General features: G+C 43.0%; 1 protein-coding gene across 1 annotated transcript in view; it reads left to right on the top strand.

The window, feature by feature from the left end:
- The window catches only part of CEP192 (centrosomal protein 192), a 152,351-nt gene that overhangs the window by 68,137 nt on the left and 66,212 nt on the right, over positions 1-18,002 (top strand). The window contains exons 18-28 of the mRNA XM_023519469.1: positions 1,615-2,527; positions 3,380-3,528; positions 5,103-5,333; positions 12,330-12,455; positions 12,633-12,776; positions 12,906-12,969; positions 13,685-13,824; positions 13,923-14,015; positions 14,579-14,697; positions 16,132-16,308; positions 17,747-17,837. Of these exons, the coding sequence (XP_023375237.1) occupies positions 1,615-2,527; positions 3,380-3,528; positions 5,103-5,333; positions 12,330-12,455; positions 12,633-12,776; positions 12,906-12,969; positions 13,685-13,824; positions 13,923-14,015; positions 14,579-14,697; positions 16,132-16,308; positions 17,747-17,837 (2,247 nt within the window). The remainder of the gene's footprint in view (positions 1-1,614; positions 2,528-3,379; positions 3,529-5,102; positions 5,334-12,329; positions 12,456-12,632; positions 12,777-12,905; positions 12,970-13,684; positions 13,825-13,922; positions 14,016-14,578; positions 14,698-16,131; positions 16,309-17,746; positions 17,838-18,002) is intronic.

Raw genomic sequence — 18,002 nt, 5'->3', positions numbered from 1 at the left:
GGTGTTACAGCTCACAGCAACCTCAAACTCTTGGGCTTAAGCAATTCTCTTGCCTCAGCCTCCCAAGTAGCTGGGACTACAGGCGCCTGCCACAAAGCCTGGCTATTTTTTGGTTGTAGTTGTCATCGCTGTTTGGTGGGCCCAGGCTGGATTCAAACCCGCCAGCTCCGGCGTATGTGGCTGGCGCCCTAGCTGCTTGAGCTACAGGCACTAAGCCCCGACTATTTTTTTGTTGTAGTTGTTATTGTTGCTTAGCTGACCCGGGGAGGATTTGAACTTGCCAGCTTTGGTGTTTGTGGCTGACGCCCTACCCACTGAGCTGTGGGGGCACCACCTCAGGGAAGCCATCATTTTGATGCCGTGAGATATTAACTCAGCCAAGTAGTTAAGAGCTGAGTTAGGGAGTCAGACAGCTTCTCTGGCTGTTCCTTGGACAGGGTGTTACTGAACTTCCCTACACTGGTTTCTTCCTGTGTAAGGAGGAAGAGTGTATGAGAACAGCACTTGTCCCCTAGTAAGTCACACACACCATTTGTTGTTATTAATCACTGACAAATCTATTTTTTATCAGTGTCTTTGTTTCTAAAGCTTTGGTTCAGGAGAAATTTTGAAAGCAACCAAAGTCAGTCAGTGAGGGTCAGGGGTGTGTTATGTATAAATTATATCTGGATCATCCTACAGAGCTCAAGATGTCACCCTCAGGTTATGCGTTATATATAAAGAAATGAGTATATGAGATTTCCTGGAACTGTTAAGTTTGTACTGAAGAAGCTGGAAGCACGTGAGTTTAGAGATGGGAGCAGGCACAGTGCAGTCAGCACCTCACCTCTCCAGGACGTGCAGACAGACTGCAGGCAGGAGGACCCATGAGCCAGCTTCCTGTTGACATCTAACCTTATGTCAATGTCATTTGGAAGCTTACTCGCTCCTCTCCCCATTAGTACTAATTTATTTATATTTTATTTTAAGGCTTTTTCCTTTGGTACTAATATATTTCTGTTTTTAACTTTAAAGTTTGGCTCGGCGCCTGTGGCTCAAGCGGCTAAGGCGCCAGCCACATACACCTAAGGTGGCAGGTTCGAATCCCCAGCCCGGGCCCGCCAAACAACAATGATGGCTGCAACCAAAAAATGGCCAGGCGTTGTGGCGGGCGCCTGTAGTCCCAGCTACTTGGGAGGCTGAGGCAGGAGACTCGCTTGAGCCCAGGAGTTGGAGGTTGCTGTGAGCGTGATGCCATGGCACTCTACCTAGGGTGACAGCTAGAGGCTCCGTCTCACAAAAAAAAAAAAAAACTTTAAAGTTTACAGAAGTAAATCCCTTAAATTTGCAAAAGTATTATGTGGCTCTGGTCTTTATCTGTGTAGATTTTTCAGATGTAATTGGTATATACCTATTTATTTTGTTGATATTATAATTCTTTTTAAAAACAATGAATGAAAATTTTCTAACGTAAGCCTGCAAAAAATGCTGCAGAACTACTCTTTGTGTAAAGTACATCTTTCTTTAGAGGGATCATTCATGTAGATCTCTTTATTACTTGAATTTATACCAACATGGCTTGAATTTGTTCAATTTATCTGTGAGTTATTTTTGAAATTTGTTTGTCATATGCAGATTGATACCACCAGTGAATTGAGCACTACAATTATTCAAGCTAGTCCAGCTCCATCAGAAGAACAAGCCGTGGAAAAGTTGAGAGAAAAAGTTCCATTTCAGAATAAAGGCCAGGGGGTATTATCATGTGTCATCCAGAACAACTCATATATGAAAAAAGCAGTTAAAGCCGCCTCTCTGTGTGGCAAACCTACAGATGTAAAACCCACCTTTAGATCCTGTGAAGTTCCTATCTCCAAAAGTGGAGCTCCATTGGAAGCCAGCGAGGGGGATTTGGCCCCACACCCTGGCGACTGGGACCCAGTCAGGCTGGCCCTCCTGAGCATGTCGGGGCCAAGCTGGCAGGCAGGGTCAGCCCCACATCTCCCAGTGTCACACCAGGAGTCTATGGACAAAGACCAAAGGGGAACTTACAAAGATGTGCCAACTGCCAGCAGTGAGGCCAGTGGCCACGCTTCTCACCCGATCACCTCTGGGCACCTGTGCCCACCTGCACCCAGCAGCACAGGTCTAGGCTGTGTGGAGGCACAGCCCGTGCCCACCACGATGCCTGCACCCTTGACCCTACACTCCCTTAGCACAGCCACCTTTGCCCAGCAGTGTGTAGGGGCAGCCCCTTCAGCAGGAAGTGTTGCCTGGCCTCCATGCCACGTTGGCAGTGGTGTCTGTGCGCTCTCGGGAGGCTACCCTTACCCAGCTGTGCCAGGAGAGCATGTGCAAAACCCTGTGGTCATGGGCCCTTGTCTAGGGCCGAGTGTTGGCTCTGGACTGATGGGGGCCTCTTCCCTCTGCCACCCGCACGCCAGTGCCCTCAGTCAGAGCCTGCTGCATGCTGTCACAGCTTTCCCGGGACGGCCTCCTGGCGCAGGCATTGAACTTGCTCCTTGGGATTCAGGAGTGACATCAGGATTTGGTAAGATACTGCTTCTCTGTGGCTGTCACTGTTAGACTCATTTTTAGAAGGTGAGTTTTCTCAAATGATACCACATAAGGGTAGTTTGTTTCAAAGGAGATACTAGTTGACTTGTAAGTTTTGTCCTTTGTCCTCAAATGAGAGCACTGTAATGCACTTGTGTGCAAGGCTCCCTGAAAGAGACTTAGAAAAACACAGGAGTTTCAGCAAGTGCAAGGTCCTCCAGGCCTTTGTCTTCTCATCTCTCTTTTGCTCTGCAGCTGGGTTTCATTCTTTCATCTAGGGAATGCCCAGCTTAGAGGTGAGTCCCAGAACTAGTCATCTTCTGTCTTGTAGGGTAACTGGTATGGCAGCCAACGAGAGGCCTTTCTTGGGCTTTCTGTGGGCCGCCTCCCCCTGCTGATAGTTACTCTGCCCAGCATAGGGCTACACCACCCGTCGTCATACACAGTGCTGGGCCGTGGGTGCTGCCTCCTCTGGCCTCGCGGTAACTGAACATGGGGAGATTGGTGTGGCATTAAGAATCAGAATAGGTGTGCATATCTGAAAGGCCTCTGTAGCTTCTTACCAGATTTTCTCTCTGATTATGACTTGTGAGGAAAAAAAGAAAACAATTACTACCATCAAAAAATTGATTAGTTGTAATTGTGAGTTTGATCAATTTGAATTTTTTTTCCTGGGCTGGATTAAGGCAGAACGTTGTTGGCAGGCCTCTTCTAGGCCCATAGAGCACCAGGGACTGCTGCATCTGAGGTTTATACTGGAGTCTGTGTAGTAATTGCCGTCTAGCCGAAAGTGCCTTTAGCCAGGCCTGTGCTGTGGCTGGCATGTGACTGTCGTGTCCTTCCCCAGGGGCGGTGAAAGTGCCCGAGGAGCTGAAGTTCCCCCATGCCTGCTGTGTGGGCCTCGCTGCACAGACCCACCTCAGTGTGTTCAACCCAACCGACCGCTGGCTCCAGGTCAGCATCGGGCTTCTGAGTGTCAGCGTCAATGGTGAGAAGGTGAGCTTTCCGTGGTTCGCCCGTGTGGTCTGATGATTGCATCGTGGCTGAGGGCTGGGTTTCTCCTCTTCCCCTTCTGACCCTCAGCCCTTCGACCTTGTACACGGTCATTGGAGCGGTATCTTTTGAGGGGTCCCGTTGTGTTGTAGTATTTATAGTATAAATGAAATCTGACTTTTTAACCAGTTATTAGTTATATTTTGTTATTTACTTATAAAATCATGTAAATTTATTTTTAGCACAATTATTTAAATCACTAAAAGTTCTGAATTCCTGGTCTCTATTTGTTAGTTTTTAAAATCTAATTGAATATAAGTCACCATCATTTGTTAAAGAATTTACTCTTGGGACCTAAGTAAGAGGAGTCTGGACTAATTTTTTTTTGGAGACAGAGTCTCACTATGTCGCCCTCGGTAGAGTCTGTGGCATCATACTCACAGCAACCTCAAACTCTTGGGCTTAAGCGATTCTCTTGCCTCAGCCTCCCAAGTAGCTGGGATTACAGGTGCCTGCCACAACTTTTGGCTGTTTTTTTGTTGTAGTTGTCATTGTTGTTTGGTAGGCTCTGGCTGGCTGGGTTCGAAGCTGCCAGCTTTGGGGTATGTGGCTGGCGCTTTAGCCACTGAGCTATAGACACTGAGCCTTTCTGACTAATTTATCTAATTTTTTTTTACATGATCTTTTGAAATACCTGAAACATTAACTCTTAACAGTGACAGTCTCTCACACAGTCTGTATGGCTGCTGTGATTCTGGACTGTAGATCTCCTTCCAGTTATGATGACCATTTGAGCATCTGTGGGGGAGGAAAGAGACTGTGGGCCCCACTGCTCCTGGGAAATGTCCTTGTTTCACAACTGCTGCTTATAAGCACCATTGGTGGATGGTTTATTCTTCTCTCTTACCTCTTAGAACTCTATTTACCTAATAAAATCAGATTGCCTCTACCCCAGCTCTTCCCTTTCCTAGTCTTTTCCTTTTGACTTTTCTCAGGTTGGGTGAACAGCATGTGACTGGATGAAAAAAAGGGTTGAGGGTGAAAGTCAAATCCAGAGATTTGTAGGGACTTGTGGAGTCTGTGAGTGGAAGTGTTGGTGATAGGAGTAGTGAGTAGAAAAGAAGATCCTCATTTACAGCAAGGATGGAGAGGCAGGCAATGTCGTAAACTGCAGACACGGTAGCCTGTTAAGGGCCTTAGCAACGAGCCAACCTCCCTGCACCCCACAGGATGTGCAGCTGCAGGAGCCACATCCCAGAGGGATTTGCAGGACTGCAAAAGGGCTCCTGTTGTCAGTGTCCTTTGTTAAAAAAGTGAGGGCATAAATAAATGTGCTTGGTTTAAAATAAAATAGGGAGATACAGTCTTTATGTAGTAAGAAAAATTAAACTTATGAAGCATTTTGACCAATAGTACTTTAGAAACAATGCGTTATAAGATTTGGATATTTTTGAAGAGGTAATAAATGTCTAAATCTAGTAGTTTGAGTGACTGGGGAAAGGAATCTTAATCTGGGTGTTCTACTTGATTTTCAGCATGATGCCATTTATGACAAACCATGTGGTTCTTTTTCAAAGGTGGATCTTTCAACATATCGTTGTTTAGTTTTCAAGAATAAAGTCATCGTAAGACCTCATGCCACAGAAGAGATAAAAGTACTTTTTATACCGTCCAATCCTGGGATTTTCAGATGCACATTCCGTGTTGCTTCTTGGCCGTGCTCCACAGACGCTGAGACAATAGTGCAGGCGGAAGCGATGGCCAGCACAGTAATCTTTAGCGCCATTGCCGAGAGTCCCATCATCGAGGTAACAGGGAATGAGTCTTTGTCATACCTGGTGTTTTAATGAAGGCTGTTTAACCTCAGAAGTAATGTTTGGGAGAAATCAGTTTGTGGACAAATATGTATAGGATTAATTTCAAGCTGAACATTGGTTCTTAAGTATCTTCTTCAAATTTTAAACTTGTTTCTACTTTTTGTGGCAACACAAATGTACTTGCTGAGACATTTATAAAGTACAATGTAACATTAAACCCTGTTTCCCAACTGATTTGTGACTTGATATATATTTAGGAAAGTGCCACTGGTTCATATTCTTCTCCTTTTTCTATAAAGAAACATGCCAGTGGTTAATATTTTCTCTTTTCTGTACCTGAATATTCTTTGCCACTGGAAAAGTTTCTCTTTTTTGATCACTGATTTACTGGAAGTGAAAGAGATTACCTGTAATTTAGTTGGGGTAATACACAGTCATTAGGTTATATCCTCATTTAGGATATAGGATTAGGATGGCTGTAGACCTTGGCTACACACTGGAACAACTGGGGGGATATTTATTTATTTAATTTATTTTTGGAGACAGAGTCTTGCTTTGTTGCTCTGGGTAGAGTGCCCTGGCTTCATATCTCACAGCAACCTCAAACTCTTGGGCTTAAGTGATTCTCTTATCTCAGCCTCCCATGTAGCTAGGACTACAGGCAGCTGCCTCAGCCTGCCAAGAAGCTGGGACTAGAGGTTCCTGCCACAATGCCTGACTATTTTTAGAGACAGGATCTTGCTCTTGGTCAGGCTGGTCTCGAATCCATGAGCTCTGGGAATTCACCTACCTCAGCTTCCCAGAGTGCTAGGAATATAGGCGTGAATTTTTTTTTTTTTTTTTTTTTTTGAGGCAGAGTCTCACACTGTGCCCTGGGTAGAGTGCCATAGCATCATAGCTCACAGCAACATCAAACCCTTGGGCTCAAACAATCCTCTTGCCTCAGCCTCCTGAGTAGCTGGGACTACAGGTGCCCGCCACAGCACCCAGCTAATTTTCCTGTTTTTAGTAGAGACAGGTTCTCACCTTTGCTCAGGTTGTTCTCAGACTCCTGAGCTTAAATAGTCCACCCACATTGGCCTCCCAGAATGCTGGGATTACAGACATGAGCCACCGCATCTGGCCAATGCATCCCAGTGTCTAAATTCCACTCATGTCATTTACACCAGAACGGTTGAGGCTATGGTTACATATCAGTTATTCTTAAATCTTCCCAAATGATTACAAATCACAGCGTTAGTTAACAACTGCTGCTTTATAAGAAGTGTCTCCTATAATTGGTAGTGAAATCAGAACTAACCTATTGAACAAGTTTAAGGAGTGAGGGACAGTATAAAACGGAGAAGCAGAAGAGCTAGTGATGATATAGCCACGTGTCACCTAGTGATGTGGGATGTTCTAAGAAAGGCATCATTTTTGTCACTGGCCAAAGATAATGATGTGCAGTTTTTTTGCATAAACCTAGAAGGTGTAGCCTGCCATGCATCTGGACTGTGGGGGCCAGGCTGTGGACTTGACAGCATAGGTCTGTGCTGGAGATGCAGGCACTTGTGACACAGTGGTAAGTGTCTGTGCATCTAAATGTATCTCAGTGTAGAAAAGGTATAGTAAAAATTTGGTATAAAAGAGAAACATTACTCATATAGGGCATTTACCATGAATAGAGCTCACAGGACTTGAAGCTTCTCTGGGTAAGACAGTGAGTGAGGGTGAAGGTCCTGGAAATGAGTGTGCACTGCTGTAGGCTTTATAAGCACTCCACACTTCAGCTGCACTAAATTTATTTAAAAAATAATAATAAAAAGGGCAGCACCTGTGGCTCAGTGGGTGGGGTGCTGGCCCCATTTACTGAGGGTGGCAGGTTTGAACCCAGCCCCGGCCAAACTGCATCCAAAAAGTAGCCAGACATTATGGTGGGCGCCTGTAGTCCCAGTTAGTCGGGAGGCTGAGGCAAGAGAATTGCCTATGCCCAAGAGCTGGAGGTTGCTGTGAGCTGCATAACGCCACCCGAGGGCAACAAAGTGAGACTCTGTCTCAAAAAAAAAAAAAAAAAAAAAAAAGCAATTGAGCAACAAATATGACCAGGGCTGTGACATCACCAGGTGTCAAGAAGTTTTCAGTCCCCTCTTCATAATCCCACAGGACCACTGTTGTACATACAGTCCATTGTTGACTGAAATGCCAGTAAACAACAGACAACTGTAAGTTAAAATTAGGTGATGCTTAATTATTTGAATTTAATTTAACTTTTTTTTTTTTTTGACAATCTCACTACGTCTCCTTTGATAGAGGGCTATGGTATCACAGCTCACAGCAACCTCAAACTCTTGGGCTCAAGTGATTTTCTTTCTTTTCTTTCTTTTTTTTCAGACAAGAGCCTTAAGCTGTCGCCCTGGGTAGAGTGCTGTGGCATCACAGCTCACAGCAACCTCTCTTGGCTTAAGCGATTTTCTTGCCTCAGCCTCCCAAGTAGCTGGGACTACAGATGCCCGCCACAACGCCTGGCTATTTTTTTGTTGTAGTTGTCATTGTTGTTTGGCAGGCCTGATCTGGATTCAAACCTGCCAGCTCTGGTGTATGTGGCTGGCGCCTTAGCCACTTGAGCTACAGGCGCCCACCAGCTCAAGCGATTTTCCTGCCTCAGCCTCCTAAGTAGCTGGGACTGCAGGCGCCCACCACAATGCCCAGCTATTTTTTGTTACAGTTGTCATTGTTGTTTAGGTCACCTCAGCCCAGTTCAAACCTGCCACCCTCGGTGTGCCACGGACACTGAGCCTGAATTTAACACATTTTAACAATCGTAACAGTGTTACTGAAGTCCTGTGAGAGTTGATTTGTTTTATTCAACAAAGCTGTAACTGTGGCTCCCAGTATAGCGGTTGAGCATGGGGAGTGAGAGGTAGGGCAGCCTACCTGGGGAGGCTGAGAATCATTCAGGGTTTGCCTATAGTACACATTCTCTAGGGTAATGCTTGGTAACTTAGGTCAACAACTTCTTTATTTTCTAGGGAATTTGCCAGGCTCAGTGGCTCATGACTGTAATCTCAGCACTTTGGGAGGCTAAGGTGGGAGGATTTCTTGAGGCCAGGAATTTAAGACCAGTGTGAGCAAGAGCCAGATCCTATCTCTACAAAAAGTATGTGTTGGCACTCACCTGTAGTCTTAGCTGCTCGGGTCCCCTTCTTGAAGGGGTAGAGCTGGAGAAATTGGGCCCTGGGAGACTAGCGGGATTTGACCAGGAAACAGCATTCCCTATGAGAAATAGTTGAGGAATTTGATACAAAGGCCACACCCACAAAGACTGTTAGATGCAGCGGTTCTCAACCTGTTGTGGCAGGTGCCTGTAGTCCCAGCTACTTGGGAGGCAAGAGAATCACTTAAGTCCAAGAGTTGGAGGTTGCTGTGAGCTGTGATGCCATAGTACTCTACTGAGGGTGACATAATGAGACTCTGTCTCCAAAAACAAACAAACAGACAAAACAGATTAGTCTGGAGATGCTTGCTTAGAAAGTTTTTTAGGGTGAAATATACTGGTGTTCGCAATTATTTTTTGAAATACATTAATAGATGAACTGATGGATGGTTAGACATGTAGGAAAAGGAATATGGCAAAATGTTAACTGTAGAATCTAAGTCATAGGTATGTGGGTGTTTACTGTATGAACTTTCAACTTCTCAGTAATTCTGAAAATTTTCAGAACAAAATGTTATGAGGAAAAAAAATCTATTATCATATAATTTTCTTAGTGTTTGGTGTAGCTAGTGTCAGAGCAGGTAAAAGGGACTAAACTGATGTCACAGTTAGGTAAGATCCTTTATCCCAAAAGTAATACAAGGTTTGTTTTTCTCCAAAAGAATATCCTTTCAAAACAATGCAGTTTGATAGTTTGACAGTGTGATAGTGTGTTCTCATAAGCTATTCCTTAGGGATGATACATAGGCCTATAATTATTTGAGAAGGTGTTGGTTAGGAATGTTTTGAAAAATCACTTGACATAATTGTTTTTAAAAAGGAAGACAGATTTAACCAGATTTAGTGATTAGTCCTGGTGGCATGTAAATGTTGGATGTTATACATTAGCCTTTTAAATGTCTCTTAAAGAAACGATACGGTAAATGGTTAAGAGAAATCTTGAATGTATGTGTGCGGAATAAATAAAAACAACTGCCCTATATTATGTGAATGAATGTTTCAGCTTAGAATAACTTTCAGTGACAGCTTCACATATAGATCAAAAAGTGACGTGGGATCAGTTTGCATGCAGGTGAAGACTGAGCTTTCTAGACACCCATCAGTTTAGAAAGCACATCTAGGTCACCCACACCTGGAATTCCCCCACTGTGAGAGGCATAGGCAGGAAGGTTGCTTGGGGCCAGGAGTTGGAGACCAGCCTGGACAATGTAAGGAGACTCCATCTCTACAAATAATTTAAAAATTATCCAGGCATGTAATACGCACCTGTAGTCCCAGCTGCTTGGGAGCCTAAGGCAGGAGGGTCACTTGAGCCCAGGACTTTGAGGCTGTAGTGCTGTAGCTATAATTGTGTCATTGTGTCAGAGTGGGCAATAGAGCAAGAAGCCATCTCTAAACAAACTAACAAAAAGCGTATTCTAGTGATGATGAAAAAGCCATTTGAACGCCTTTGTTTTCTGACCGGGAGCCTCCTCCTCCAGATGCAGGTATGCTTCACTCTCCCTTTCTTGGGGCTCTGCTCAGATGACATTGGACACTGCTTATAGAAAGGGAGCCCCCCCACCTCCTACTTCCTTTTGTCTTTTGCTTTTCTGTTTAGCACTTTTCTTCATTTGACGTATTAAATATTCACTATTTATTGTTTGATCTTTCTTCCCCCCCATAAGGTACCTGTTGCTTGGTGGGGAAGTAGCTGCATCTCTCTTGTTCATGTCCAGGTCACTAGGTGGTGCATAGTAGGGGCTTGCTCAGTATTTGTGGAACTGCTGATTCAAATTGAAAGTGTAAACAGCAATATTTCTATCAGCATTTAAGTATTGCGTTGTATGTATGTGTACCAGAACCCATGATTATAGTCACTTAACTGTTTCATCTATATTATTAGACTTTTATATATTAAAGTTGACCAAAAAGAATTTAAAGCACATTTCTAATTTGAAGTGTGTTGGAAGTGCTTTGCTGTCTTCTTTTTACTTTGTTTTCACCTTTGTGGTCAGAATATAGAATGGAGATAGATTGATGCTATAGCCTACAACGTTTTCTATTTATTTTGATGTTTCTCATGTGTTCAAGAAGAATTGCTTGGCCAGGCATGGTGGCTCACCCCTGAAATCCTGGCATTTTGGGAGGCTAAAGTAGGAGGATTCCTTAAGCTCAGGAGTTTGAGACCACCCCGAACAGGAGCAGGACCCATGCCCAGCCTAGTTTTTTGATACTTAAACTTTTTTTTTTTTTGAGACAGGGCCTCAAGCTGTTGCCCTGGGTAGAGTGCTGTGGTATCACAGCTCATTGCAACCTCTGTCTCCTGGGCTCAAGCCATTCTCCTGCCTCTGCCTCCCAAGTAGCTGGGACTATAGGCACCTGCCACAACGCCCAGCCATTTTTTTTTGGTTGCAGCCATCATTGTTGTTTGGCGGGCCTGGGCTGGATTTGAACCCGCCAGCTCAGGTGTATGTGGCTGGTGCCTTAGCTGCTTGAGCCACAGGTGCCGAGCCTACTTAAACATTTTTGATGTGAACTCACATTCATGGAGGCTGCTTTTACTTTAGGCACCCCTGTGTCTTGGTCTTTGGAAATGTCCCTGGAGAGCACTCTACAGAAATCCAGGTGTCTCTGGAGGGCTCACTGTTGTCAACCTGGAGTCCTCTGATTATGTGTGCCGGGCCTAGGCTTGCACATTCTCACCAAGGATCGTCTGTGCTGCCATCCCTGACAAGCTCCTTTTTTCTAGAAAGAGTACTTCTTTTAATTTCCGGGCTTTATATATGAAGTTCAAACCCTATTCCAGCCTTGCCTTCCCTGTGATAAGCTTGAGGTCACATGGTGTGTTCCCTGGAGGGTGTTAAAGCTCTGCCACCCTGCATGGTAGCTGACTGCATCCCACATGCCAGGCTGTCTTTGACTTTCTGTTGTATTCTGTTGGGCTCGGGCAAAAAAGTGTGCTTGTATGTTTCAATACACTTAGTGCTCTCTATCTGTAGGTTCTGTATCCTTAGATTTAACCAAACTCAAAGCAAAAATAAACAGGAAAACAAAATGAGTGTTTGCTTCTGTACAGAACATGTACAGACTGTTTCTCCGTGTGTGTGTGTGAGGAATCTGTGTGAGGTCCATCTCAGTGTTTAAAGAGGTCAGTCTGTCATGGTGGTGGCCAGTTGTCTTAAACTTTTGATATGTCTATTTTGATACCATCTTAAACATTTTCAGTATTGTTGGAAGTTTGAATTAAATCTGAATATGCCAAGGTATTCATGATATTTTTGAGTGGAATTCAGAAGTCAATATTCTAGTAACAGAACTAGAGATTCCTATACAGTAGAACCTCCATAGTTGGCCACCTACCTACATTGACCACCTCCTTAAGTTGACTTAATTTTCACGGACTGGACATACATCTCATTTATGTATCAGTTTCTGGTTTCTTATGTTGACCACTGCCATCTATTGGCCAGTTTGTTACAGTCCCTTGGGTGGTTAACTTACAGAGGTTCTGCTATATTTTATAAAATTGTCAGTTCATCTTAAGATCTAATAGTTTTTTCAGAGTAGCAGCACATAGGATATCGCTTAATTGTGTAGTGTGTTTGGGTATATAAACTAACTCAGAAGAAGATTTTGACCTTTTTATTTGAAGAAAATAAGCAATTATAAAATAGCCTAATAAAACTTAGATATGTTTACCTTTAATGCTGATTCTTAATTTATGGTTACAAAAGGCAGTGATAAAAACATAAGTTGTACTATTTATTAATATATTGATTTTTGTAAATCATTTTCCCTTTTTTCATAATTAGATAGAAACAGAAAAGAAAGATGTTCTTGATTTTGGTGACTTGACCTACGGAAGCTGGAAAGCTCTCCCACTAAAACTGATAAACAGGACACATGCCTCTGTACCGGTCAGACTGATCATTAATGCGGTGAGTCCTAACACAGTAGGAGACTGTTTGCAAAATGCATGTGGATTTGTAGACACTGTTGATTTCATTCTTGGTTAATTGTTACTATGTGAATACATTTTTTTCAAAGGATTTTGTTGACAAATTTAATATTATACTATTAGCTCTACTGAAACTGATTCTTGTATTCTTGAGCAGAATGCTATAGCCTGGCGCTGTTTCACATTTTCCAAGGAACCCATCCATGCTTCTGTGAAAGCCACTCCTTACACTGATGTGGGGGCTCAGCTGCCAGGTCCCTCTGTGGTCAGTCACATGATGCCTGCCAGTTACAATGGACAGGTAAGTGGGTGGAGGAGTGGAGAACTGGCTTAGAATTAAAGGAAGTTCAGTTTCCATAATATTCTTCTTTCACTAAGATTGCAATTTTAATACCAGCATACTTTAATACAATTTTTTTTTATTTTATAGGATCCAGAATTTCTGATAATTTGGGTTCTTTTCCATAGTCCAAAGAAACGAATCAGTACTTCAGGTATCATGTTTATATTTTGTGGGAATTGCTTTAGTCTATAGTTAAAGAGATTACTGATTTAACACTTACTTCCTCTGTCAGTGAATATGAATGTTTGAGTAATTGTTAAGTATTCTGTGTTGTTTTGAGAACAGGGTAGGTGGCTGTATGGGCCCAGCCTGTGTCAGTATAGGGTGACCAGGGCTAGTGCCAGTGGAACCTTATAGAGTTTCTCTCTCTCTCTTTTTTTTGAGACAGAGTCTCACTTTGTCACCCTATGTAGAGTGCTATGGCATCATAGCTCACAGCAACCTCCAACTCTTGGGCTTAAGCGATTCTCTTACCTCAGCCTCCCAAGTAGCTGGGACCACAGGTGCCCGCCACAATGCCTGGCCACTTTTAGAGGCAGAGTCTGACTCTGGCTCAGGCTGTTTTTGATCCTGTGAGCTCAGGAAATCCACCTGCCTCAGCCTCCCAGAGTACTAGGATTACAGGCATGAGCCACTGCACCTGGCCTTAGAGTTTTTCTCTTAATCAGTCTTACCACACATATACCAGTGTATGTTTTCTTTCTTTTTCTTTCTCTCTGTTTATTTTCATTCCTCTTTAGATTCTTTTAAAAAATCTTCTTGCCTAAATTGTATTGTTGCCTCTAAGAGCATTGTGTTGGACTGCTAATGATATTTAGAATTATGTAAGTCTCTGGTGTCTGAACTAAAAGAATGAGCCTTTACAGAGATTCTAGACTCAGCAGAAGAATTTTTGGCAAAAGTTGATGTAGAAGTTGACAGTCCGAACCCCACAACCATCCTTGGAAGTGTTGGTCTCCGAGCACGAGCAGGAATAGCTAGGATACATGCTCCTCGAGACTTACAGGTGCCTCCTCTCCCCTAGCCATGATTGTTTTGTGTTCAGATTGACTTAACTTTAATTATAATAGTTTTTTTTAATGTCTGGTTTTCCTGCTCCTCTAGACTATGCATTTGTTGGCCAGTGTGGCTTCCTCAACAAAACAAAATTTACCTTTGAAAAATGCTGGAAATATTGAAGTTTATTTAGATATCAAGGTAAGAATTTCTGTCACTATGCTAGGAAACAGTCTCCTGACTGTGAGGCACACTCACCTTCTGAAGGCTGTGCTCCTGCCCTGTCTGAGCGTCCTGAGGGTCAAACAGGAGACTTGCTGTGAGTGTCTGGGAACTTGGATATTGCACTAATGTGAAATACACACCGAGGTGCTTTAACTCTGATATCTCGAGGTGCTTTAACTCTGATATCTCGTATCTGGAGCATGAGGACTAAGGTCTAGATTAGTTCCAGAGAAATCTATATGTCATCTTGTGGCTGGGTGGAATTGGCAAAGAGTGATCCACACACGTGGACATTATTTCTGAGACCTGTGGGTGAGTGAAGAGGTGTTAGTGATTAGAAATTGGAGGTGAGTTGGGAGATAGGTGTGTTATGGGGAAGGAAGAAGGAGAAGTGTGCTTTCCTAGAGAATATGACAAGCTGAGATAGTGACGGACAAGGAGCAAGGGACAAATAACCTGTCCTGATAAATGAGAAAGGCACACAAGACAAAAGGAAATGAATAAAAGCCACGTTTACTTATGATCATATCACTGTTTAGGTCCCAGAACAAGGAAGTCACTTTTCAGTGGACCCAGAGAATCTCTTTCTTAAGCCTGGAGAAGAACATGAAGTTGTAGTTTCATTTACTCCAACAGATTTCAAAGCCTGTGAAGAAAGGTAACATAAAAATGTTTATAATGAGAAAACATCTCTCAAAACAGCTACTCAGTTATTCCTCAACCCACAGCCTGAATGGTGAAGGACATATTCTACTCGATTTAATAAATGGTATTGCTCTACTTAATTGCTTTCCTTCAGATTTTCTTCTTTTTGTTACTAAAATTTTCCTTTTAAACCATCTGAATAGAAATTAAGAAATCACTATTTTCTTTTTTTTTTTTTAGAGACAGAGTCTCACTTTGTTGCCCTCAGTAGAGTACTGTAGTGTCACAGCTCACAGCAACCTCCAGCTCTTAGGCTTAGGCAATTCTCTTGCCCCAGCCTCTCGAGTATCTGGTACTACAGGCACCTGCCACAATGCCCAGCAATTTTTTTTATTGTTCTTGCAGTTGTCATTGTTGTTTGGCAGGTCCAGGCTGGGTTCAAATCTGCCTTCCTAGTGTATGTAGTTGGCACCCTAACCACTGAGGTACAGGTACCAAGCCAAGAAATCACTATTTTCAAGTGTGTTCTCACAAAAGTAAATAATAAAATATCAATTTTGATGTTTCTCATTAGCTTTTTCTCTTTCTCCCAGGAAAAAGAAAAGAAAGAAATTACTATTGTTAATTTAAGATAATTTTCCCCGGCTCGGCGCCTATAGCTCAACCGGCTAAGGCGCCAGCCACGTACACCTAAGGTGGCGGGTTTGAATCCCCAGCCCGGACCCGCCAAACAACAATGATGGCTGCAACCAAAAAATAGCCAGGCATTGTGGCGGGCGCCTGTGGTCCCAGCTACTTGGGAGGTAGAGGCAGGAGACTCGCTTGAGCCCAGGAGTTGGAGGTTGCTGTGAGCTGTGATGCCATGGCACTCTGCCCAGGGGGACAGCTTGAGGCTCTGTCTCAAAAAAAAAAAAAGATAATTTTCCCTATCTATATTCCAGGTCAATCATAAGTGTACATCAGCATAGTCGAACAACACTGTCCTTAGCTTGCTCATACAACTGTAACTTAAAGCCCTATATCTCTGCAAACACAAGGCTCACCCTTTCTGGGTTACTGGACACCTGCATGGGCTCATTCTGCTCTCAGCACCTTGCAGAAGAGAAGGGTCAAATCTGACTTGCACCAGTGTGAATACTTGTGCCTGGAATGCTTACCCTCAACTTCCTTGAGCTAACTCCTTCTGGGAAGCTTTCCTTGACTCTTCCCAAATTTCTCATGAATAGCATTCACTAGGCACCATCGTCTCTCACATCCCACTGTGTAGATGGTTTTGTCATCATCTCTGCCATGTCTGTATTCTTCTCTGGAGTCAAGGCTCAGAGGGTGGGGATATCGTTATATCCTTGGCACCCAGTTCAGTCTCTTGGACAAAAGACGCATGTAAAAAATACTTGCCAAGATAATTCAGTACAGGACATTTAACTTAAGATTTCCTTCTTGTTAGGAGCTTGAAAATATTTGTGCAGCCATTTGGACCTCAGTATGAAGTTGTGTTAAAAGGTGAAGTAGTTTCTTCAGGAAGTAAGCCTCTGCCACCTGGATCTTGCTGTTCAGATATTCCATTGATTTTCTCCAACAAACAGTTTCTGGCTTGGGGCGGTGTTCCTCTTGGTAGAACACAGTAAGTGTCAAAGATTGACAGATAATCAATTATTTGTATATGTATTGGAGGAAATTGGTCATATAGACAATATTAAGGCTAAACTGTGCAGATTGGAAAAGCCTTCTAGATGGGCACATGTCCTCATTCAGCCTTTCCTTTTAACATACATTCCAGTCCCAGTTCCATCTTAACTGGCTGCAGAAAGCCATTACACATTTTCCCAACAACACAAGATCTGCTGAAAAACGGACTGTTACCTCAGACTCTCTGTACTTTTCCAAAGGCCAGCTGGAGGACAACTTCACAGACAGCTGGATAAAGAACATGCAGGCCATCTGTTCTTCCAAGGAACCTGAATTATCTCAATCCAACAACCACATGGTTTCAGCAAAACCCAGAAGCGTGCTTTTGACAATACTGCACTTGGGTGTCACACTTCCAGACCATACAGATGCACCTGAAATGGGTGGGGGCTGGGCTGGCACATCCTAGAAAATGGGATACAGCATTTATTGTTAAATTGTTTTCCTTTGAGACTCACTATATTATGCAGATTTGTCTTTAAAAAGACCTCTGGAAGAAACCTCTCTCAAAAGTCTGTAGCAGGAACAGTAACTAGTGTTTTCCTAACTTCTGAACACAGTTGGTCATTTGGCTGACTCTCTTTATAGAAACCCAGACTTCCTGCCCCCACTTGATTACTACTTTAAAATGATAAAAGAATTTATAATTTTTATAAATTAAAAATAAATAAATAAAAATGAAGCATTTACAAAATGATGTTTTGTTCAGGGAAGTCTCTCCAGTCATTGCACCTTTGCAAGGCTTTTCCCAGCCGTGCAGGAGCTAAGAGGACAAAGCATAGGCCTCGGCTTGAGTAATTTCTTGGTTGCTAATCTTTAAGGTTTGGGTAAAATAGACAGTTGCTCGTGTATTTTCTATTCTCCAATAAAGAGAGGATTCGTATATTTTCAAAGGTTAGGGCATTGTCAACCAGCTATTATTTATATGTCCATTGTACTTGCATTGTAACTTTTAAAAAGTAGGATTAATTCAATATACTTTTTAAAAGACTACTTTGTACAAATGACTGTTTTGGCCTAGGACCCTTGTTGCCCTGAGAACTCAGTTGAACTAAGTATCCCTGCGAGGTGTGGGTAGACTTGGTAAGCATCTTCTCCTAGATTTTCATTGTTGCTATTTTATGAGACAGATAATGCCTACACATATAATAAGGTCGGTTGCAGAGATAGAGTTAGAGATAGATTAAGCCAGAAAGCTTCTGTGGTACATTTTCACTGAGATAAGAGCTTTTAGTACTTCAGAGAGACAGTTCTAGGCACTGATGTATAGTCAGTCCATTGTTAGATGTCATGGATAGTTTTATTCTAATTACCCATTTTTGTGCCACTATTCATGGAGGAAAACTGTATTTAAAATATGTAATTGTTTCTAGGCTTCAGAAACTAGCTTTGAGAAATAATTCTACGTCTACCACCCAACATCTCCGACTTCTCATCAGAGGACAAGACCAAGACTGTTTTCAGGTCTGTGAGTGCGTGGTCTCACTTCACTCCTGCCTTGTGTGACTGTCTGGTCTCCCTTCACTTTTGCCGTTGAGATCTGAGAGTGTCTGGTCTCCCTTCACTTCTACCTTGAGGTCTCTGAGGGTCTGGTCTCTCTTCACTTCTACCTTGAGGTCTGTGAGTGTC

Source organism: Otolemur garnettii, unplaced genomic scaffold, assembly GCF_000181295.1.
Source record: "Otolemur garnettii isolate 467f Iridium unplaced genomic scaffold, OtoGar3 scaffold00176, whole genome shotgun sequence".
Taxonomy (NCBI): domain Eukaryota; kingdom Metazoa; phylum Chordata; class Mammalia; order Primates; family Galagidae; genus Otolemur; species Otolemur garnettii.
Note: the sequence above shows the minus strand (reverse complement) of the source record. Positions and strands in the feature narration are given on the sequence as shown.